This window comes from Pituophis catenifer, unplaced genomic scaffold, assembly GCF_029215685.1.
Source record: "Pituophis catenifer annectens isolate HBS135680 unplaced genomic scaffold, rPitCat1.0.hap2 SCAF_4, whole genome shotgun sequence".
NCBI classification, from domain to species: Eukaryota; Metazoa; Chordata; class Lepidosauria; order Squamata; family Colubridae; genus Pituophis; species Pituophis catenifer.
Window position 1 is genome coordinate 13,340,469 of NW_027256884.1, and position 23,270 is coordinate 13,363,738.

Consider the following 23,270-nt stretch of genomic DNA (forward strand, 5'->3'; position numbering starts at 1 on the left):
GGTCCGAGTTTTAATTGTTCTGTATCTTCTGCCAGAAGGCAACAGTCCAAAAAGATTGTAAGCAGGATGGGAAGAATCTCTGAGAATGTTATGCAACTTTCTCAAACAATGAGATTCGAAGATGTCGTCCAGGGCTGGTAGCTGGAGCCCAATGATATTCTGAGCAGTTTTAATGATTCTCTGTAGAGCTTTTTTGTCCGCTACAAAGCTGGTCCCATACTATGCAAGAATGCCATATGTCAGGACACTCTCAATGGTGCTGCGATAGTAGGACAGAAGTAGATGCTGGGATAGATAGATCTCCCTGAGCATCTTCCTGAGCATAAATATTTGTGGAGAGCAGATGGAGATCATTTTAAAGATACTTGCGCTGTGTCGGTCAACCCTCACTTCTCTGGCAATTCCAGGCTTGACTTGTGCGTCTTTTGAGGTGTTGTGGAGAAGGTCTTGTGTCAGTTTGAGCAGTTCGGGCTTGTTTGACAGAGTTTTTTTGATCCAAGGCAGGATGGACATAGCTCAAGAAAGGGCACTGGATGCGACACAAAAGATAAATGCAAAATGAAGTTTCCCACCACTCGGGGCAACCCTGAAGGTTCCTTGGCTTCTTGACTTGCATCTTGGGGCCAACCTGTTCTGGCCTTCAAAAATTTTAGCAAGGGGTTTTCTGCCCGGTTGCTGGGTGGGCGTGGCCATGGTGGGTGTGGCCTAGTCAGCCTCCTGCACCATGGTGTAGGGGAGTCATTTTGCCCTCCCCAGGCTTTGGAGGCTTTTCTCGAGCCTCCGGGAGGGCGAAAACGGCCTCCCCAGGCTCCGGAGGGCCACTGGAGGCCAGAAATGGCCCCGTTTCTGGCCTTCCCAAACTTCCGATAGGCCCGTTTTTCACCTTCCCCGAGCCTCCGCGCACACCCTGCACTTACCTGCATCCAAGACGGGCCATGTGGGGACTCCTGGGAGGGGAAGAATAGGCGGGGCCAGCCAGGAGTGGGATTTGAGGGTTCTCCGAACTGCACAGAATCTTAGCTAGAGGTTCTCCCGAACCACTGCGAACCCCCAGCAGCCCACCCCTGGACAAGAGATCTCAGACTGTAAATGGTTCTTTAGGAGCATAGTGGTTCGAATGTCAGGCAGGAAGTTAGCAAGCCCACGTTCGAAACCCAGGAGCTACTGTGGGGCAGGGTTAAGCTCTTGTCCTTTACTCTAGCTTCTGCTGGGGACGTGAAAAGAGCCCCCAACTGGGCATCTCCGGGGCAATGGTGATGCCACCGGCTAATCCTTTCAACCCAGAATTGCCTTGATGCTTCTGATATCGAGTGCAAACATTCTTTCTTTCCTTTACACCCATATATACATGCCTGGGTGTTTGTTGTGCCCGTAATTGTACATATGTATCGTTACTTGTGTGTCAAAATCCGGATTCTCTAGCTCCATCTCCTAGATGATTTTCTTAGTCTCTTGAGTGCCTTGCAAAGGAGCAGGACGTGTTGCCAATCCCTTTCTGTCTTGGGGATGAAATGGCTTCCAAGAATTCAGTAGTTAACCATTGCTGTTGTTGGCTTCCCATAGAGGCAATCGTGCCAGCTCTGAAACATTTTTCAGTTCTTACAACTGACAAAATTTTGTTTTTAATTAAGTGCCCAATATATCTCCTGGAAGAATGTCCCTGGCTGCCCCAGAGGGATTAAAGTAAATTTCAGTTCAAGATATTTGATGTCTGATAAGGAAGACGATTCTTCGCTGTAAACAGAGCCACTTCTGAAAGATGCTGGGGTGCAGACATCTGGCTCTGGCGTTGCAACTCACCTTTTCCAAAGTTTGCTTACTTTGGCAATGGAAACTTTTCTTTCTTGAGCTCTTGTTTGAAAACAAGTGTTCCTTCCATGTTTTTTTTTTTTTTTTTTTGAGTTGGTACATTGCAGTGTAGTGATCCAAAACAACTCACATCCTAAGCATTGCCAGTTTCAGCCAAAGGATATGAAATAATCAGTCTTTAAACTTCAGTACCTTTTGCCAGGGATGCGGTGGCTCAGTGACTAAGATGTTGAGCTTGTCGATTGAAAGGTCGGGAGCTCAGCGGTTCGAATCCCTAGTGCTGCGTAATGGGGGGAGCTCCCGTTACTTGTCCCAGCTTCTGCCAACCTAGCAGTTCGAAAGCACGTAAAAAATGCAAGTAGAAAAAATAGGGACCACCTTTGGTGGGAAGGTAACAGCGTTCCGTGCACCTTTGGCGTTTAGTCATGCCGGCCACATGACCACGGAGACGTCTTCAGACAGTGCTGGCTCTTTGGCTTTGAAACAGAGATGAGCACTGCCCCCTAGAGTTGGGAACAACTAGCATATATGTGCAAGGGGAACCTTTACCTTTATCTTACCTTTTGCCAGACTCAAATCTTGGTTAAAGTTAAGTCTTGAAAAAGGTAGTCAGAATACTATGGCTGTCCCAAAGATGGAGTTTTAAAAGACAGAATTGGATTAATGTTGATCTGGCTTGACTTGTACATCTTCGTTAGACAAAGAAATGAAAAAGAAACATGCCAGTTCTTACCGGTAAAACTAAATTATTTTTTCCCAGGTTGAACTGAGTTGTTATTTTGTAGTCTCTTAGCTGGACCGCATACAATATCCCCCTGAAATTAGACTTAAAAAGCATGATTTGATTAAGCAGCCCTCCTGCATGGCTAATGATGCCTCCCAATGGACTGCTGTTGTCACTTTATAAGAGATGTTGTGGACCTGCTGTGTTAAATCAATGTGTTTCTTGATTGCAGGCTGCAGTCCACAGCTCAGCCTTAGCACTAAGTATCCATAGAGATCAGGGGTGGGTTCTAAAATTTTTTACTACCGGTTCTGTGGGGGTGGCTTGCTGGGGGGCAATGTGACTGGGTGGGTGTGGCCACCTTTTTTTTTTTTTTTACTTTTAAAAGCATTTTTTCTACAACCTTAAGAGGTTGCAGAAAAAAATGCTTTTAGAAGCCTCTCACGATCAGGCAACTCAGCTGGGATCGCCAGAGGCTTTTAAAGGCATTTTTTTCCCCTACAACCTCCTCGGCCAAAGAGGTTGCAGAAAAAAATGCTTTTAGAAGCCTCTGACGATCCCAGTTAAGCTGTGTGATCATCAGAGGCTTTTTTTTTTACTTTTAAAAGCATTTTTTCCGCCGAAGAGGTTGTAGAAAAAATGCTTTTAAAAGTAAATTTTTAAAAAGCCTCTGATGAGGTGGGTGGGGTAAGCGACCGGCAACTGGGCTGGTAACTGGTTTGGGGACGTGGCCAGCCAATGTTATTACCGGTTCTCCAAAGTACTACAAATTTTTATTACCGGTTCTTGCGAACCGGTGCAAATCGGGAGCAACCCACCATTGATAGAGATTCTCAATCATCCAGGTCATGGCTGTCCCAAAGATGCTTTTTCAAAAGTCAACTGGACTTTCTTTCTTGGGTTTTTTTTTCTCTTTGAAACTGTTTTGCTTCTCATCCAAGACAACTGAAGAAGCTTCTTGGATGAGAAGCGAAATGTTTTCAAAGAAAAAAGAAACCCCAAGAAAGTCCAGTTGCCTTTTGGAAAAGCACCTTTGGGACACAGCATCAAGTCTTTACCGTCCGCATCTTAAATCTGCGCATACTTTGTGGGCCCTGTGGCAGCCCACAACTCTAAAAGGAGCTCAGAGGTAGCTCTCAATCTGGAAGGGCCATCTTTAGAACCTGAAGTCCAAACGTGGTATGTGGTGGAACCATTTCCCAAATAGAAGAAAACCTCGCTCTCTATTCTGAGCTTGTAACGGGCAGGCCAGATGGTGTGGATTTGTGACAGATCCCTAAAAAAAAAACCCTGTCTCTTTCAGTGGGACGTCTCCAGGAATCATGGATGGTTCAATGCTAAATACAGCAGGAAATGACTTTTCATTGGCTTGTAGGATCCAAAGACTGCATTGCTGGAACTAGAAAGCCTGTGTTACCAAGGTCTGGAGGACCTCTTCTCATGTCCTGGAGTTCCTGAGGACTTCCTGTCGTGTCCTGGAGGTCTGAGGATCTCTTCCCATGTCCTGGAGGTCCTGAGGACTTCCTGTCGTGTCCTGGAGGTCTGAGGATCTCTTCCCATGTCCTGGAGGTCCTGAGGACTTCCTCTCATGTCCTGGAGGTCTGAGGACCTCTTCTCATGTCCTGGAGTTCCTGAGGACTTCCTGTCGTGTCCTGGAGGTCTGAGGATCTCTTCCCATGTCCTGGAGGTCCTGAGGACTTCCTGTCGTGTCCTGGAGGTCTGAGGATCTCTTCCCATGTCCTGGAGGTCCTGAGGACTTCCTCTCATGTCCTGGAGGTCTGAGGACCTCTTCTCATGTCCTGGAGGTCCTGAGGACTTCCTCTCATGTCCTGGAGGTTTCGAGGCCTCCTCTCATGTCCTGGAGGTCTGAGGACCTCTTCTCATGTCCTGGAGGTCCTAAGGACTTCCTCTCATGTCCTGGATCCCTGGTGGCTCAGTGGTTAAAGTGTAGCATTGCAGGCAAATTCTGCCCACAGCCTGGAGTTCGATCTTAATGGGGCTCAAGGTTGATTCATCCTTCCGAAGTCGGTAAAATGAAGATCCAGATTGTTGGGGGCAATGAGCAAATAATGCTTCTACATTGTATTGATAAACTACATTTGCATCCGGCCCTGTGCTGCTGCCGCTCGTATCCTCATCCCTAATCCTTCCAGTGGAGAGGAGGAAGTGGAAATAAGCTCCCTGAGCCACTCATGTTTTGCCTTTCCCTTTTCCGTTGCCAAATAACTGTAGTAAATGTTTTTATTTGCTTTTATGGGTGTGAAAGTGGCTTTACCAGATGGTCCTGATAAAAGTGCTTCCTCCTTATGTCTTAGGCCTGGTGCCTATTAACATTTTAACTCCGCGTCACATAACTTCCAGGATTTGTCGGCTTGGCCATTCTCCACGAGGACAGCCTGTTTCAAAGTTGAAAAAAAAACCCTACAGGACTGGATGCTGGGTTGAGCAAGGCTGACAACCTAGCCAGGAGCTTCAAGATAAGACCTTCTCCCTCGTTTAGTACCTGCCTTTGTGGGCTGCGTGGCCTCTAATAGCTTTGCCGGTAATGGAGACAGGAACTTCTCTGGTTAATAGTTCATATGCTCTCCATTATCAAAAGAAAATGGCTCAATGCCCTGTGTAGATTTCTATCTCTAAACCACAATTTAGAGCAGGGGTGTTAAACTCAAGGCCTGTGGGCCGGATCCGGCCCATGGAGTGCTTAGATCTGACCAGGGGTGGGCTTCAGATCCTTTAGCAACAGGTTTGCTGCCCCGTTGCTGGGTGGGCATGGCCTAGTCGGCCACCTGCACCACAGCTGGGGAGGGAGTGTTTTTTGCCCTCCCCAGGCTCCGGAGGCTTTCTTTGAGCCTCTGGGAGGGCGAAAACAGCTTCCCCCAAGGACTGGAGGCCCTCCAGAGGCTGGAAACAGGCCTGTTTCTGGACTTCCGGAACTTCCAATAGGACCATTTTTTGTCCTCCCAGACCCTCCGCGCAGCCCCTGCACTTACCTGGAATGATGAACGGGCCGCATGGAGACTCCTGGGAGGGACAGGTGGGTGTGGCCAGCCAAAGGTGGCATTTGGGGGTTTGACGAACCCTGGCGAACCTTGGCTAGAGGATCACCCGAACTCTGCCGAACCCCCAGGAGCCCACCCCTGGATCTGGCCCATGGGGCCACCCTGGAAACAGTGAGGGACTGGCCTGCGGTGCCTCTGCCAGTGAAATGGAGCTCAGGAGGGCTGCATGTGGCCCTCCCGAGCTCTGTTTTTGCTCATTGCAAGAGGCTGTCACAGCCGGAAACGGAGCTCGGGAGCCCGTTTTTGCTGGCAGAGTGCTTAGGCCACCACAGGTGCCCCGAACACGAGTGACATCAAGCTGGTCATGCCCACACTGGCCACACCCACACCAGCCCCCTCCCTGAGGTCAAACACAACCCTGATGTGGCCCTCAATGAAATCGAGTTTGACACCCCTGATTTAGCGCACATAAATATTTTCCTTAGCTTTTTCTCTTTTTTACTTGCTCATGACGAGTAAATCTGGACTTGCGTTCTTCTTGCGAAGAAGGTCTTGGAGGGTTTAGTGGTTGAGATGCCTGAAGTGATTTGCGAATGAGGGCAAAAATACGTGTCCCAGGATAATGTTGCAGTATCCAATCTGAGTTGGTCACCAGAACCGACTAGATTAGACTAGACTAGACTAGACTAGACTAGACTAGACTAGACTAGACTAGAATAGAATAGAATAGAATAGAATAGAATAGAATAGAATAGAATAGAATAGAATAGAATAGAATAGAATAGAATAGAATAATAGAATGAATTGGAAGGGACCTTGGAGGTCTTCTAGTCCAGTGGTCCCCAACCCCCGGTCCGCGGACCGGTGCCGGGCTGTGGAGTACATGGCACCGGGCCGCGCAGCGGCCGGGGGACATGAACGCTGCAGCGCAAAGGCTCCTGGGCCGTGCGCAAAAGCTCCTGGGCCGTGCGCAAAAGCTCCTGGGCCGTGCGCAAAGGCTCCAGGGAAGAGAGCCCCGCGCAGGTACGCACGTGTGGCCCAAAGCCCCCACCCCTGCGCGCGCTCAGCGGGCCACGGTAAAATTATCAAAGGCTGATTGGTCCGCGGCGATAAAAAGGTTGGGGACCACTGTTCTAGTCCAACCCCCTGCTTAGGCAGGAAACCCTACACCACTTCAGACAAACGGTTATCCAACCTCTTCTTAAAAACAGTGTTGGAGCATTTACAACTTCTGGAGGCAAGTTCTTCCATAGATTAATTGTTCTCACTGTCAGGGAATTTTTCCTTAGCTCTAGGTTGCTTCTCTCTGATTAGTTTCCATCCATTGCTTCTTGTTCTGCCTTCAGGTGCTTTGGAGAATAGCTTGACTCCCTCTTCTTTGTGGCAGCCCCTGAGATATTGGAACACTGCTATCATGTCTCCCCTAGTCCTTCTTTTCATAAGACTAGACATACCCAGTTCCTGCAACCGTTCTTCATATGTAATTTAGTATTATAACCCTAAAAGGATCTGCACATTCTCAAAAGATCCCAAAAGGAAGATTCAGAGGGGAGCCTGTGGTGTTGTGGGCTATTGGCCCTTCTTGTGAAGAAGAGTAGATCACAGCCTTGTCTCCTGGACCACATCAGGGTTAAGGGATCCTTAGGATGATGGGCAGTAGAGAAAATTTCCAGTTCGGAAAAGTATCCCAGGGACCCTCAAATCTCTGTAGTGGCACCGGCTCAGATCACTCCTCTTTTTCCCTTCTGGTGTTCACAGCAACATTGTTGGGGGGGATGGGGGGATTTTGGACAAAATCCAAGTGAAATCTGGAATTAGGGGTTGGAAAAGCTATAATAAAAGGAAGGCTGGGGTGGGGTGCAATGCAAAACTTGGGATGAAGCCATGCAGGTGATGTACAGGTAGTCCTTGACTTACAACAGCTTGTTTAGTGACCGTTCAAAGCTACAACAGCACTGAAAAAAAGTGAGTTAGGACCGTTTTTCGCACTTACGACTGTTGCCGCATCCCCACGATCGTGATCCGGCCGCTTAGCGACTGACTCATATTACGTGATGCCCCCCCCCCAGGATATGTATGTATTCTCATACATAGAGAACTACAAATCTTACCCCCCTCCCACCCTCTCAGTCTCTCTGTTAAGTAGATTAAACAGGTTTTATTTAATGGCTCTGTAACGGCCTCTATCAGATTTTACCAAGATGGGAACGTTCCTAGATCTGCAGGCTAAACTTCCCAGGGTATCCAATCATTGCTTATTACTGGTGGTCCCAGGTCCTTGGAGGATATTGGCTAGAAAATTCTGGCTCTCCCTGAATCTTTTCTCCTTTGGTGAGTTCACTGCCTTGAGTTGAGCAGGTTCCTCTGATGGCAAGAGAAGGGAGGGAGGGAGGGAGGGAGGGAGGGAGGGAGGAAGGAAGGAAGGAAGGAAGGAAGGAAGGAAGGCCGCCAGATTTTAGGAAATAGACCTCATTTCAAAGAGGAGGAAAGGTTTCCTTGTGGTAACCAATGGGCCTGGTCTTGAGTGGGTCTCTCTTCCAGGGAGCAACTCCACTTTTCTTCTGAGTCTCAGGAGGGCCAGCCAGGCTCTCCCCCCCACCCCAGCTGAGACCAGAATCTGCCCAGGAGTTCTATTCATACTTGGAGCCGATCTCTGCTTTTCTTGTTCCTCATTCATGCATGACGTTAAGCCGTAAAGTGGTTTGTTTGCAGCTGGCCATATGTGAGCCCCCACCTCTGGTATAAAGTGTGATTTATTTTTTTTCTGGGATGGGGTTGCACACCCCGTATGTGCCAAAAAACCCCAATTACAGAGACTGGTTTCCTTAGCGCTCGGTGAGATCCAGTGTCTGCCGACCTTTTGAAGCAGGTTCTTTGCTGCCCCCGGTTTTCATACATGTAAAATTTTTTTTTTTAAAAAAAAACAGCCCCACAAGTCAACTACTCCTACGAGAACGTCTCTCTTCTCGTCTCCCTACCCACCTCACTCCTTGCGTAGGGGGGTCAAAACTATATGCAGATCCCCTCAATCATAATCAAGCTGGAATTTCGGTGCAAGGAGCTTTCTTTTTTTAATTGGAGATTTCTAGCTCCCATGACAACATCCATTGTTGATAAAACAACATCCTAGCCGAAATTATGGTATAATTATAGGGCAAAGCATGTAACGTATTTTTAGTCTCCCTTGGCATGGTGCAGAAGCTGAAACCGAGCATAGTCAGTATCACAGCACCAAGGGGATATTTATGGGCTGGATAATGTTTGGCGAAGGAAGAGCTGCACGCAAGGCAAAGTAATCTGCGCTCTTCGTCCAAAGATACATTAAAAAAAGAAAGAAAGAAAAGAGTCGTGTTATTAGTAACTTCAGCATTTGCTTAATAAGTAGAAGACGGTTAAAGATAGCTTATTTTTTCTTCCTCCCAGTTTCCTTTTCTTATCGCGTTCGGTTCAGCCTTTGTTCTAAACTGCTTCCAAATAAAACGTTGGTCTTCCATCAAAAGCTATTCCTAAATGTATTCCACATGCTTTCTCGAAGAGTTGGTTTTGAAAATGAAAATAAAAATAAATCGACTTGCAAGTAAGGGATGCCTTACGAGCGATGTCAAAGGACTTGAAAATACATTCGTTGATTGACTCAAGCCTAACCAAATATTTGAAATCGGTGAGATTGGATGAAGATGATGCAAAAATCCAATTAATGTTGATGAAAAAAAACTTAAGTTCTGTTGAAACAGAACTTGAAAGCAGTTCTGTTTTCCCAGAAGTGATGTGTATAATATTTCTGGCGCGGGAAGAAAGCACTGAAGTCTTGCTGTTTCGCCAGAACTCGGTACCAGCTTCCTCCATGCTGTTTTATTTGAACAGTGTTGACATTTTAACAAACTCCAAAGCGTCCTGCTCTCGTGTTCCTCAGAAGTTTTTAGTAATCCTCTTACAGTGCAGTATCTGTTTGAACGCGAGACATCATGTTCCAGCGCGTTGCATTTAATGGCCAGTTGCATTCTTGGGTTTCGCGACCTCTCAATCCTCATTTTTCAATTTCTGGAGGAGAGTCAACTATTTTCTGAAAACTTTGCAGCTTCTGTATTTTCGTGCAAACGGTTAAAGTTAAGCCACGCTCTCGCGGCCCGTAGAAACAGAAATAAAGAATTCAGTGTCTCGTTGGCTTTTTGAGCAAATAAACGTCATTTCATCCGGAGTTCCTTCTGCCTTGTAAAAGCTCGGCATCGTGAATCAAGGGAAACGAGCTTTAAAATAACTTTAAAACAGTTCTTACGTTGGAACTTTGTGCCAAATATTTTTCTGAATCGAAATGACAAGGAAAAATATGTGGAAATGCAAGAAAGATACAAACAAGATACGTTTTCTGCTTCATCTCAAAAAGAGGCTTCATTTCTGCCTTTCCATTAAAGCCATCGTTCTGAAGTTCCTTTGAAGAAAATCCTCATGAGCATTATCCCTGCTTACCTAAAGGAACTTGGTACTAGCGGGATGATGGGAATGGTAGTTCAAGATAGGCAGAGGTGATCTTAGATGAAAGGCAGAGCAAGCAAAATTCACCACCATCATGGTGAATTTGCATGTCTCCAACCAATACGGTCCTGAGCTTTCTTTTGCCAATTGGGCCCACAATAGATCCATCTTGTTTTAGATCTGTTTCATGGATGCTTTGGTTCAAGTGGGATCCATTCTATGACTGCCTTGGTCCACCTGCCATCATCCATTCTTCTTGCTTTGTGACCAGCCCATTTCCATTTCCAATCTTGTATTCTCTTGACGGCATCGTATATTTTCCTTTGTTTTCTAATACATATGCAGGTCTTTCTATCTTGTCTTGTGATGCCGAGCGTGTATCTTTCCATGGCTCTTTGCGCCACTTGTAGCTTATGTATCGATTGTGAGGTTAGCGTCCATGTTTCACCGGCATATGCTAGAGCAGAAATTAAAAGCAAAATTATCCTCATATAGAGTGCAATTTTGAGAGACCGGTTCTTATGCCGAAGGTGGTGGTAGCTTGATTAACAATTGGGGATCTAATTCTTAGAAATCTTGATTTAGGGGAAGGGAGCTTACTTGCTGCAGCTTGTTCTAGATAGTTACATCTTGGGAAATGTCCACTGTTTTGTCTTTTTTTTTTTTTTTTTTTTTTTTACAGCTGTGGGCTGTGTCTTTTTTAAAAAAGAGTTTCCAGTATCAAAGGTCAAACAACATTTTATTATAACGTTATAAAGCCTTTTCCCTCCCTCTCTAGGAAAATGTATATATTTTATTGCAAAATCTTGCAGCCAGAATGTTAAAACCTGCATGAAAAGTTGGGGATGGGACATTAAAAAAAAAAATCAGTGAGAAGGTGATTTTGCAGAGCAGAAGAGTAAGGTGAGAAGAATTCCATTACCCGTGCAGAAAATAAGGCATGTTACTTCAGTTCCTTCTATTAAAACCAGAGATGGGTTTCAGCAGGTTCTGACCAGTTCTGGAGAACCGGTAGCGGAAATTTTGAGTAGTTCGGAGAACCAGTAGTAAAAATTCTGACTGGCCCCACCCCCATCTATTCTCTGCCTCCCGAGTCCCAGCTGATCGGGAGGAAATGGGGATTTTGCAGTATCCTTCCCCTGGATTGGGATGGTAATGGACATTTTACCTTTCCCTGCCACGCCCACCAAGCCATGCCACACCCACCGAGCCACACCCACAAAACCGGTAGTAAAATAATTTGAAACCCACCACTGGTTAAAACTCTTAAATATTCAATATTTGAGGATTATTCTCCTTTCTTAAAGAAAAGAAATTTCAACAGGCTAGTTCTGTTATTCTCCATCGGCCAAAACATTATGCAGTTTTCTTCCAGAAACCTCCTCCTGAAAACAGGAGGCAAAACAAAGATAAAAAGGTGCATTCTTACGGTTAGTGGGTGGTCGCACGCAATAGTTAGATTTACTCAATTCTTACTTCAGCTGAAATTTCCCCAGGAGAATATCTCAACCAGGGAGACAGACCAATTCTCCTCCTTAGCCCTAAATTAGAGAAGATTTTCTTTCTAACCCTCCAAGGAAAAAGCTGCGTTTTACTGTCCCAAGTTTTAAGAAACCTTTCTCCTAGAAAGGTAGACGCTGTACAGTAAATTCTCCTGGCTTGACGGTGGAAGTGTAGCGTGGGGTTTTTTTTGGCACGTATCCGCAACTGAATTAACAAATCCATTCAAATGGGCAGATTTTTGTCCATCGGCCGACAACTCCCTTTCATGAAACAATATAACTTCCTTTCAGATGCCAAGCTATAAAGGTGGCCACTCGTGTGTCAAGCGGATGTGATCGCTCCCGAAGATGCTGGTGGCTTTTTTGCTGTTTGGCTGATCCTATCACACCTTCTTCCCAGGGGTGGGATTCAAAAATTTTAGCAAGGGGTTGTCTGCCTGGTTGCTGGGTGGGCATGGCCTAGTTGGACTCCTGCACCATGGACGGGGGGAGGGGGGCTTTTTGCTCTCCCTGGGCTCCGGAGGCTTTCATCGAGCCTCCGGAAAGGTGAAAACGGCCTCCCCAGGCTCCAGAGGCCCTCTGGAGACCAGAAATGGGCCCGTTTCCAGCCTTCCTGAACTTCTGGTAGGCCCATTTTTTGCCCTCCCTGAGCCTCCACGCATACCCTGAACTTACCTGCATCCAAAACGGGCCACATGGGGACTCCTGAGAGGGGAGAGGTGGTGTGGGCGGGGCCAGCCAGGAGTGAGATTTGGGGGGTTCTTCAAATTGCACAGAATCTTAGCTAGAGGTTCTCCCGAACCCCTGCGAACCCCCAGCAGCCCACCCCTGCTTCTTCCAAAGTTTTAGGAAACCAGGATGAATTGTGACCTTAGAGAGGTGGTCTGAGTTGGCCATACCCTTGCCTGATCTTTTTGAACAAGGGTTGCACAGCTTCTTCTAGAAATTTACTTAGAAATTTCCTAAAAGTGTAAACCAGTGGAACAACTTGCCTTCAGAAGTTGTGGGTGCTCCATTGCCGGAGTCTATTAAGAAGACAGTCACTTGTCGTCTGAAATGGCATAAGGATCTCCTGCTTGAGCAGGAGGTTGGACGAGAAGACCTCCAAGGGTTAGGGTTTCAACCAGGGTGGATTTGATTTAAAACAAACTGATTTAAATCACAATTTAAATCACTAGTCAGTAAGGCTTGATTTAAATCATAGTTTTCTACATAAAGACTAATTCTTGCTGGTATAACTTTAATATGCAAGTAGATGAAGATTTTTAGAATAACAACTTTTCATATTAGTTTTTTTATCCCCAGTTTAATATGTTAATCATTCATATTTGGACAACTTTTCTGTTGTACTTAGGAAGGAGAAAAATAATCATTACCTTAATAATAACAATTTAAATAGATTTATTCAACTGAAACAATAACATTACAGCATATGTTATTTGCTTAAACAAACATCCATGTTTGTTAACTAATTTGGCTAAACAAAATATATATATTTTAAGAAACTTAGACTGTCAGCCCAGCCTACACATGAAAAACTTAAGTACTGTCCTCTGTAGCTCACTCGTCATCTTCATCTTCTTCTTTGTTCATAATCTGGAATGTATTTACCCAAAAAATTAAACATATACAGCCTTATTCTACATAATTAAAAAACTAATCTTTATTTCATGATGGAATAACCTTTGGATGGTAATATATTTTCCCCAAAAAGCATTTTATTTAAAAAAATCCGATTTAAATAAAAAAAATCCGATTTAAATCAAATCCGATTTAAATTAAAAAAATCTGATTTTTTTTATTTTTAAAAAAAAAATCATTGATTTTTATCTACCCTGGTTTCAACTCTGTTAGTCTATGTTCTATGTTCTCCAGAATTGTTCTCTATCCAGTTGGCTTATGGGGATGTAGAAAGAAAGTGGGCTTTTACTACTGAGAAAATGCCAGGTTGTGTGCCTGGTTATAATATCACTTCATTTATCCATTTTCATTCCCTGAAGCATCTATGGAGATTGTCAATCATCCAGGTCACGGTTGTCCCAAAGGTCCTTTTCGAAAAAGCAACTGGACTTCCTTGGGGTCCCCCCCCCCCTTTGAAACATTTTGCTTTTCATCCAAGATGCTTTTTCAATTCAGAATGGAAGAAGCTTCTTGGATGAGAAGCGAAACATTTTCAAAGGGAAAAAAACACAAAAACCAAGGAAGTCCAGATGCCTTTTTGGAAAAGTACCTTTGGGACACTCCTTGAAGCCCCTTTCTTCTCCACTTTTTCTCCTTTTGTAAATGCTGTAAGGCAGGAAGCCACTGCGTTGGCTGTTCCTGCTCTGAAATTAACCGTGCAGAGAAATCCCACCTGTATACGGAAAGCTTGTTTTTCTGTTTGTGCTACATAATACGGATGAATGATGTAGGCGTGTTACAAATGGTTTTGTGTACTTTGAACTCTGTGGTGGGGGCATTAATCCTGGGCTGTGTCTGCAGTTTTAACCTGTGGATCAGGGATGAAATCCAGCAGGTTCTGGAGAACCGGTAGCTGAAATTTTGAGTGGTTCGGAGAACCGGCAAATACCACCTCTGGATGGTCCCAGAATGAGGTGGAAATGGAGATTTTGCAGTATCTTTTCCTTGCCACGTCCACCAAGCCACACCATGCCCACCAAGCCATGCCCACAGAACCAGTAGTAAAAAAAAAGTTGAATTTCACCACTGCTGTGGATGGTAGATTTTCAATCAGAACACAGCTGGAAGGGACCTTGGAGGTCTTCTAGTCCAACCCCCTGCTTAAGCAAGAGACCCTGTACCATTTCAGACAAATGACTGTCCAGGCTCTTTTAAAAACCTCAAGTGATGAAGCACCCACAACTTCTGAAGGCAAAGCCATTCCACTGGTTAATTGTTCTCACTTGTTAGGAAGTTTCTCCTTAGTTCTAGGTTGCTTCTCTCCTTGATTAGTTTCCATCCATTATTTCTTGTCTTGCCTTCTAGGCTTTGCAAAATAGGCCGACCCCCCTCTTTGTAGGAGCCTCTCAAATATTGAAATACTTGTAAGTTGTGAGATGACCATCAATCCTGTGCCTGGAAAGCAAGCAGTATGCCAGGTTCTAATTTAGCCTTTTTTCTTTTTCTCCGAGTTTCTCAGTTTACAAGGAAATTGCTCCTGCAAACTTCCTACTTGCTGGCGTAGCTTAGAAAGATTTACCACCTCCTGCATTCTTTTTTTTTTCCTGAGAACTAAGTCCAAGTTCAGAGCCCTCTAACAGCTCCAGTTGACAGTTACAACTGATAAAAGAGGTTTGGGTGTGTTCAGGTTTTATGATAATGCACTTCGTAAACTGTGGAAGTGACCTGCGAGCATAAGATTTACGTGAATGAAGTTGGGCCACATAAATAACATTTTTTCGAGTCACACTGAACAGCGCCCTTCGTTCTTCAGAGCCGACATTTTATTCCCTGCCTCTAGTTTCTATGAATACCCTTCCATCATTTCAACGAACATAGTTACAAATTTTATAGGTATGTTTTAAAAATATCCCACTTAGGCTGCTAAATTAAATACTCATATATTTAGCTATCTGTGACAGTATGTTCCAAACGGACTGTGTAAAGCCATGCAATTAAATCTATATTGGGCAGTTACATAAATCGGTGGTCAAAATTTCCAAGGTGTTAAGTATCTCATGCGCCAATTGAAGCCACGGATAATTTCAGGTGTTGATCACCTTGGGACCCGTTTGGGCTGGAGAAATGTGCTAGCAGCCTGATACAATTGGGGCCTAATTTTTGCAAATGAGCCTAATGCTTGATAAATTAGTCGTGCCTGTCAACAGTTTCCAGAAACACTGGCTTTAAATGCAAAGGCTCTCTTGCACATGGAGAAAAGAATAATTTGAAAAGCTTGTCTAAGCTTTTAGACAAAAAAAAAGCTTTGGGGTGGGGCAACTAGGACCCCTTTACAGCTTGTGGACTCCCCCAACTCCCAGAATTCTGGGAGTTGAAGTCCACGGGTCATAAAGGGGCCATAGTTGTTTTCGCCTGTCTTTGAGGAATAAGAAGAGATTGTGATTTTTTTCCCTGTGGGGGCTAGGATTGCAATGTGCCCCCACGTGTCCCTGGCTTGGTTCGATGGGAAAAGACTATGAATCATGGCAGAATCATGGCATGACTGTGAATCCAGTTGCCTTTTGAAAAAAGTCCCTTTGAGATAACCATGGCCTGGATGACCTGAGAACCTCCCTACACTGGGGGTGTCAAACTCAAGGCCTGTGGGCCAGATCCGGCCAGCGGGGTGCTTAGATTTGGCCCACGGGGCTGCCCTGGAAACTGCGAAGGACTGGCCCACGGTGCCTCTGTCAGTGAAAATGGAGCTCGGGAGGGCTGCATGCGGCCCTCCCGAGCTCCGTTTTCACTGACAGAGGATTGCAGGAGGCCGTCACACGGCCTTCCCGAGCTCTGTTTTCACTGGCAGAGGGTTGCAGGAGGCCGTCACAGCTGGACACGGAGATCAGGAGCCTGTTTTCGCTGGCAGAGCGCTCGGGCCCCCACAGGCACCCCTGACACTTGTGACGTCAAGCTGGCCATGCCCACCCTGGCCCCTCGAAGTCAAATACAACCCTGATGTGGGCCTCAATGAAATTGAGTGTGATACCCCTGCCCTAGACAATCATGGCAGAAGGACCTGTCTTTTATCCTGGGCTTTTGAGGAGGCATAGTAGTGTTCCATGCTGGTTTTCTCCTGGTATTGAACAGGTTGAGGTTGCGCGAAGATCCTGAAGATGGGATGTGATTAGATAGAACTTCATCTGTAATTCCTGATCCCCTCTTCCACCCATGGTTCCTTTGCTTCCTTGATCAGATGCAAAGAGGGGTGCAGCTGGCAGAAGATGGCAGACCCATAAGCCCCCATCCTGATCCCACAGTTTATGGGAAATCCCACAAGAACCAATGAGATGAACTGACGTTATAACTGGTTGAAGCCCTGTTGCTTTGTATGGACTTGATGTTTCCTCTGTTTTAACTTGTTTTAACTTGGGGACTTAGTCACAACCAGTTTCAGTGAGGTTGTGACCTGTTCTGTTTACATTCTCTCCTTTGCTGGTTGTCTTTTCTTGTTAATATTACTTGAGATTCTGTGTCTGTTCACCCTTTGAGTCCTGCCTCCTTAGAGATCTTTCGATCTTAGTTGAATTTTCCACATTTGGTTGATATTTGTAGCATTGAAGAAAATCTGGGATGGGAAAGATAGAATATTCTTTGTGTCTCCATATAACATTCAATGTGGAGAGTAAAGCTTTGGTTGGTTAGACTTTGAGGCATCTTCTAGAATGGCTGCTACTGCATGTGTTGTACCAAAGGGAATCAGGAGTCTGCATTTGATGGGAGAACATGTAGTTCAGTTTCTGCTGAGTCCATAAGTGTGATTTCTTTCTGATTTGCCCATTAACCCATGTTTTATTGATTTTTATGATAAATGGCCCACAGTGTTTGGCCATTGGTTGGAGACAAATTTCTATAGGATTTGTTGAAGAATCTAAAAGCTACCAAATAAAAGACTGATGCCCCAACAGTACCCCAAATGGCCAGTTGAATTCACACAACACGTTGTACGTACAGAGGAGAATCTGAGGATCCATCTCAGTATTTCTGGCCTTCTAAGAGACGTTTGCTGGTGTCTGCATTTACTCATGAATCTGTTACCTGAACTAATGTGTCCATAATACACAAAGTAGCTGGAGCTCTGAAAGTGAGCAGAAATGCTGAAGAAAGTTCTTCAGGGTCCTTAAATGGTTCAGGTCTCCAAGTCTCCATTAGCCTGGTTTCTCATACTGAATGTCAGAGATTTCAGGCTGTGTAGAAAGACCATGTGGGGTAGCTCCTCATTGCAATTAATATGGCGGTCTGGAAGTTGGTGGTACTTTCTCAAAAAGTGTAGATAGAAACTCTGCTACTGTATCTCCTGTTCTGGGGAAACACCATCAGAAGGGGTTTGGGGCAGCCCTACGTGATACATACAATGGGACGGGTATGCAGAATGTGCTCAACTACAATGCAGTTTGTCTTAACACAATATGGCTCCTAAGTTTATAAATCTTGGTTATTGGCTTCATGTGTTATGTGAACCTAATCAATTGTGTCTTAGTCCACCAACCATAGTTTAGTGTAATAGATGAACTGAGTTTTATACAATCCCAGTTGCAGATTTCTGGCTGCAAGAAAGATTGTATATGGCACAGCATTCAAAAATATAATAATAATAATAATAATAATAATAATAATAATAATAATAATAATAATAATAATAATAATAATAATAATATAATTTTTGAATGCTGTGCCATATACAATCTTTCTTGCAGCCAGAAGAAAATGATATAAGGGAGTAATAGCATAGTACTTGTGTCAGGAGCACCAAAGTGCTTCCAGATTGAAAAGATTACCCAGTGCAAGGGTGGGTTCTACTTACTTTTACTACCGGTTCGCAACGGGATCGCCGTTGCGATCGTCAGCATGCGCAGATCACTGATGACGACATCTGGGGCGGTGGGCAGAGCCTCCTGCCGGTTTTACTACCAGTTCTTGCGAACCAGTCTGAACCGGGGGCAACCCACCACTGACCCAGTGATATCATCATTGCCCAGGGGACTTTTTTGTCCCCACAAGGAGCTGGAGCAAAGGAAGGGAGCTCAACCTTGGGTCTCGAACGTGGGCTTGCTAACATCCAACCCTATGCGAGCCACTGTGCTCCTAGGGAGCATTGATTAATCCAAAGAAATTCTCCTATGAAAGTGTGAATTGATTTTGAATTTTTGCCTGTCAAACCAAGGAATATTGACTGACTTTTTCTGCTTTTTCGATGTTTTCAGGAGAGAAGCCATACAAATGCACTTGGGAAGGATGTGACTGGAGATTTGCTCGCTCGGACGAGTTGACCCGCCACTACCGGAAGCACACGGGCGCCAAGCCCTTCCAGTGCGCTGTTTGCAGCCGCAGCTTCTCTCGCTCCGATCACCTGGCCCTGCACATGAAGCGCCACCAAAACTGAGCTGCATCGTCACGAGGCAGTGGGCACCTATGCAACATGTGGGCGACCCAAGTACCTACCCCCTTCCATTAGAAATAGCTAAGGGTTTGCCTGCGTATGAACTCTTCCTTTTTAGAAGCAGAAAAAATAATAATAATAATGAGGCTAGAAGAAACTGGAAATGTATATTTTGTATATTTATGAGGAAACAGGGAAGACACTGTCCAGAGAGACACGGATTGTTTTACTGCGTTAATGCCCTGTGATTTACTCTTTGTATCTTGGACTTAGTCCTACAGGTTTCATCTCAGGGCTGCCTGTCGTGACGTTTTGCAGATGGGGGTTGGTTGGGGGGTTCTGGGTAGGCAAAAAGGGGATCTCCGATTTGATCGTGTGACCCTAGGTCTCTCCGTGGCGGAGCAGCACCATGGGTCTCCAAGACACAGTTCTCAGCAGATCCATACATCAGTTTCAATCATAAATGTTGCCAGAATAAAATTGAATAAAAAAAATAATAAGCTGCAGTGCTTCACTGCTTCTTTCTCTCTCCTTGTCCCTCCTGCTCTAGGAGAGTAGAAACAAAGAGAAAAGAAAGACCATTTGACCCCCACAGTTGTGGTTTGGTGTGGCCACAGAAACCAGGATTGTCAGCCAGCTTTAAAACACTTTCAGTGGTTAGATTTCAGATCCTGGTTTCTTCGGCCATAAGAAGCTCTAAATTCTGGTTCAAGGACTCTCCATTCCCACTCTTCGCAAAAGGAGGGGAGAAGGAAGAGGAGATGGTCTCACTGGCCCACTGGCTCTCCATCTTCTGATCCTGGAAACCATGGATGACATGGGAGTATGGCCATCTGACCAATTGGCTCTTTTTGTCCATGAACCTCCAAAGGACAACGGAAGATTTCATCCCTTTGGACAAAGAGATTCTGATTCCCTGGGAATTTTGTGCACAGTAGTTTTGCACAAATTGTAATTATAATCTGGTGGTTAATTGATGTAAGGCAGATAAAAAAATATATTGCATAAGTATCAGAGGTGGGATTCACTTACCTTCCCTACTGGTTCACAAATGTGAGCACACGTGCTACCTCTGCGCATACACACAGCCTTCTGTGCATGCGCAGTAGTCACGCATTACATCCAGGCAGGTGGGCGGAGCCTCCCACAGTCACCGCTACCGGTTTGCGCGATCCAGAGAGAACCGGCTGAATTCCACCACTGATAAATATGCTCCACTCATGTTTCCAAAATACAACATGAAGTATTATGTCTGAAAAGCTGCGTTATCTGTAACCAAAACACTCTTAATCAGACGGTATTTTTCTAAAAAAAAAAAAAAAATTAATTTAATATGAACTGACAGCCAAATGAATCCCAGAGAACAACCCGCAATTTATTTTCTGTCAAAACTGTACTGGATGTTTTTTTAAATACTTGTTATATTTTATATTTTTTTTTCTGTGGAGATTAAATATATAGAGATGAAATTCATAAATAGCCATAGAACAAAATGTTCCATATGTTGCATGTCTACCGTGACAAAGATTTTGTAAATATGCAAATCAGCTCTTAATGTTTTATCACAAAAGGAATTTTCTACAAATCAGTTAGGATAAGTGCCAAGCATCTGGACTAGGGACAGCTCAGTCTGGCATGTCTATAATATTCAGCCATAAGCATTCATAAAGATCTGATCCGCCGAGTGTTTAAAGTTTAGAAATCCATATTTCTCCCCGTTGTGTCAAAGGACAACCATTTTCCACATCGCGAGCTACTCAGCAACTGTCAGAAGCTTTAAATAACAAGTGGCTCTAAGACTAATGTTAAACCTTTTACTATAAGCTAAACTTAGTCCTGCTTTAAAAAGAAGGATTTAGAACATGATTTTAGAATACCAGAATGCTAAGCTGGTGAAACACTAGTGTAATACCTTGTGAATTTTGCTCACCCTGATTCAGTGTGTGCCAGAGACCTTTAAGGTATTTTGGATTGCACTGAGGTTGGGAAAATAGAAAACAAAGCCAATCATCCTGAACTGGGCCACCTAATAGGGATAAGACTTTTGCTGTGTCTTGTTAACAAAAGGAAGTGTACCCCCAAATGTCCAGTCAGACAAATGTTGAAATTGTCTGGGCGTTCGTCTCTGTAAGGTACGTAGCTGGATCTGGGAGACTCAGCTTTTCACAAGATAAAAAGTACTGTAATTTTTAGAGGAAGAAGGTGTAATTAAAATGAAAACATCACAGCTGTGCAAATGTGTTGTAACACCAATGGAAAACCTGACACGGCAAAATGTCTTTTAGCTAAAGATGGGCCAAGGGATCTAATTCCAGGGTGACCAGATCTGGCCTGCAGAAATCCAGGTGACCACTAGGTGGCGGAGAACCCAGACTCTTGGTTGCCCTCTAGAGCAGGGGTGTCAAACTCAAGGCCCAGGCTCCAGATCCGGCCTGCAAGGTGCTTAGATCTGGCCTGCGGAACTGCCCTGGAAACAGCGAAGGACCGGCCCACAGTGCCTCTGCCAGGGAAAACGGAGCTCGGGAGGGCCACACGCGGCCCTCCCAAGCTCTGTTTTCGCTGGCAGAGAGCTTGGGCCACCACAGGTGCCCCCGACACAAGTGATGTCGAGCTGGCCATGCCCACTCTAGCCAGCCCCCCACTGCCCCCCGAGGTCAAACACAACTCTGATGCGGCCCTCAATGAAATTGAGTTTGACACACCTGCTCTAGAGGTTGTCAGCTTTGCTCAGGTTATACTTGGGAGCCCTGAACCTACTTGGGAGCCCTGGACAGCTCCACCATTATTCTTGCTTGATGTATCTTCATTTCATTCTGTGGAGATCCTCTTGTCCAGATACCCCCTTACTCTTCCCATAAAACCTATGAAAGCTGGGGAAAATGCCTGCAGGGACACCCAACTGTGGACCAGGAAGGGGCACCAAGATAGTGAGACAAGTCACATTTAGTACAAAAGAGTGCCAGCAGCGTTGGCACATCTGGAATGGAAGTTCTGTACAGTTTGACTACTTATCTTCAAGGGTAATGAAATTACCTGTTCTCTTGCTTCAAAACGATCCGTTGATTTTAAAATATAAGTGAAATGGTATCCTTTCATGCTCATTTAAATATAGCATTAGATTCACAGGCTATTGCTAACTTTTTCAGAGGCAGAAAAGGAAACAGCTGCCAGCAAAGAGCTGACGGGAGATTTAATCTCAATCCTTGATCATAGATGCAATTTACCAATTAGGTGAGAGAATCAATCAGTGTATTTATTGAGAAATAAATCTGTTCATTTCTTCATGGAGCAAGGAGTGAACAGATTTGGCTCATCCAGCACTTCCTGGTCCTTTGGACTTCAGAGGGGCAGAATCCAATATGTGCTTCCTGTCCTACCTGTGATTACTCAGAACCTAAATCCCACGGAGTTCCACAGGCCTATTTCCCCCCAAATTTACTTTTATCTGAACTAATAAGAGCAAACAGAATTATTCTGTAGCCTGGATTTACAAAAGCAAATCTTGGAATGGATTCTTATTTAAATTCCTTATATTGACTATGTTCATCTATTGCATAAGGTTTAGGATTTGTTCTCATTGTGGTTTGTTGAACAAGCTAGGAGGAAGCCTCAATCCATCCTGTGGTGCAGCAAAGTAACATTGACTTAATGGGACATTGCCTAGTTTCTTTTCTATGTTAATATTCAGAAGTGAAACACTAAAACAGTCCAGGAATAAGCTATCCTGACATAGCAAGCTAGGATTTGTGAGCCAGCCACCAACCATTGCAAGCAGTATTTTCTTTAATTAGTTTTGGAGTTTTGTTGTTATATTAAGCCGACAACAACTGACATGATGATCTAGAGCTGTGAGTTAATTAGCCTTCCCTCCGAGTAAAGTGTGTAGATAGGATAACAAATTCCTCATGGCTGATTTTGTTGTTGTTGTTGTTGTTGTCTATTAAAAATTATCTTTTTACCATTCAGTGCGGGTCAATTATTTGGCCAAGGAGTATTATCTGTGGACACTCTGCAAAACAGAGTAGCCTTCAAAGGAGCAAGGCTCTAAATATAATTTGTTTTTTAAAGCAGGAGAATGTGTCAATTCTTTGTCTTGAAGACTCACTCCCCAAAGATGTGGGGAATCTTAGTTCAGTCCTATAAACTCTTTGGAGGTTCACCAGCCAGATAGGCCCATTTGTTGTTGTTAGTTGCGAAGTCGTGTCCGACCCATCGTGACCCCATGGACAACGTTCCTCCAGGCCTTCCTGTCCTCTACCATCCCCCGGAGTCCATTTAAGCTCATGCCGACTGCTTCAGTGACTCTATCTGGCCACCTCATTCTCTGTCATCCCGTTCTTCTTTTGCCCTCAATCGTTCCCAGCATTAGGCTCTTCTCCAGTGAGTCCTTCCTTCTCATTAGGTGGCCAAAGTATTTGAGTTTCATCTTCAGGATCTGGCCTTCTAAAGCACAGTCAGGGTTGATCTCCTCTAGGACTGACCGGTTTGATCGCCTTGCAGTCCAAGGGACTCGCAGGAATCTTCTCCAGCACCATAGTTCAAAGGCCAGATAGGCCCATGCACACCTGAAGACAGAGAGAGGACAATCAGAATGGCTGCTTTCCAAGTTTTGAGTTGCACTTCTGGCAAGGTTGAACATTTTGAATGGAGAATTGAGGTTCTTTTCTGTGGACAAAGTCCACAAGGTAGAGAGGGATAGTTTGCATTTTTCACCCACTCGTCTGCTT

At 44.8% G+C, this 23,270-nt stretch overlaps 1 protein-coding gene across 1 annotated transcript in view; it reads left to right on the forward strand.

Moving 5' to 3' along the window:
* KLF5 (KLF transcription factor 5) overlaps positions 1-18,593 on the forward strand; it is a 34,867-nt gene extending 16,274 nt beyond the window's left edge. Inside the window, exon 4 of the mRNA XM_070943225.1 lies at positions 18,368-18,593. Within this exon, the coding sequence (XP_070799326.1) occupies positions 18,368-18,546 (179 nt within the window). The 3' untranslated portion in view covers positions 18,547-18,593. The remainder of the gene's footprint in view (positions 1-18,367) is intronic.
* Positions 18,594-23,270: the final 4,677 nt, after the last annotated feature.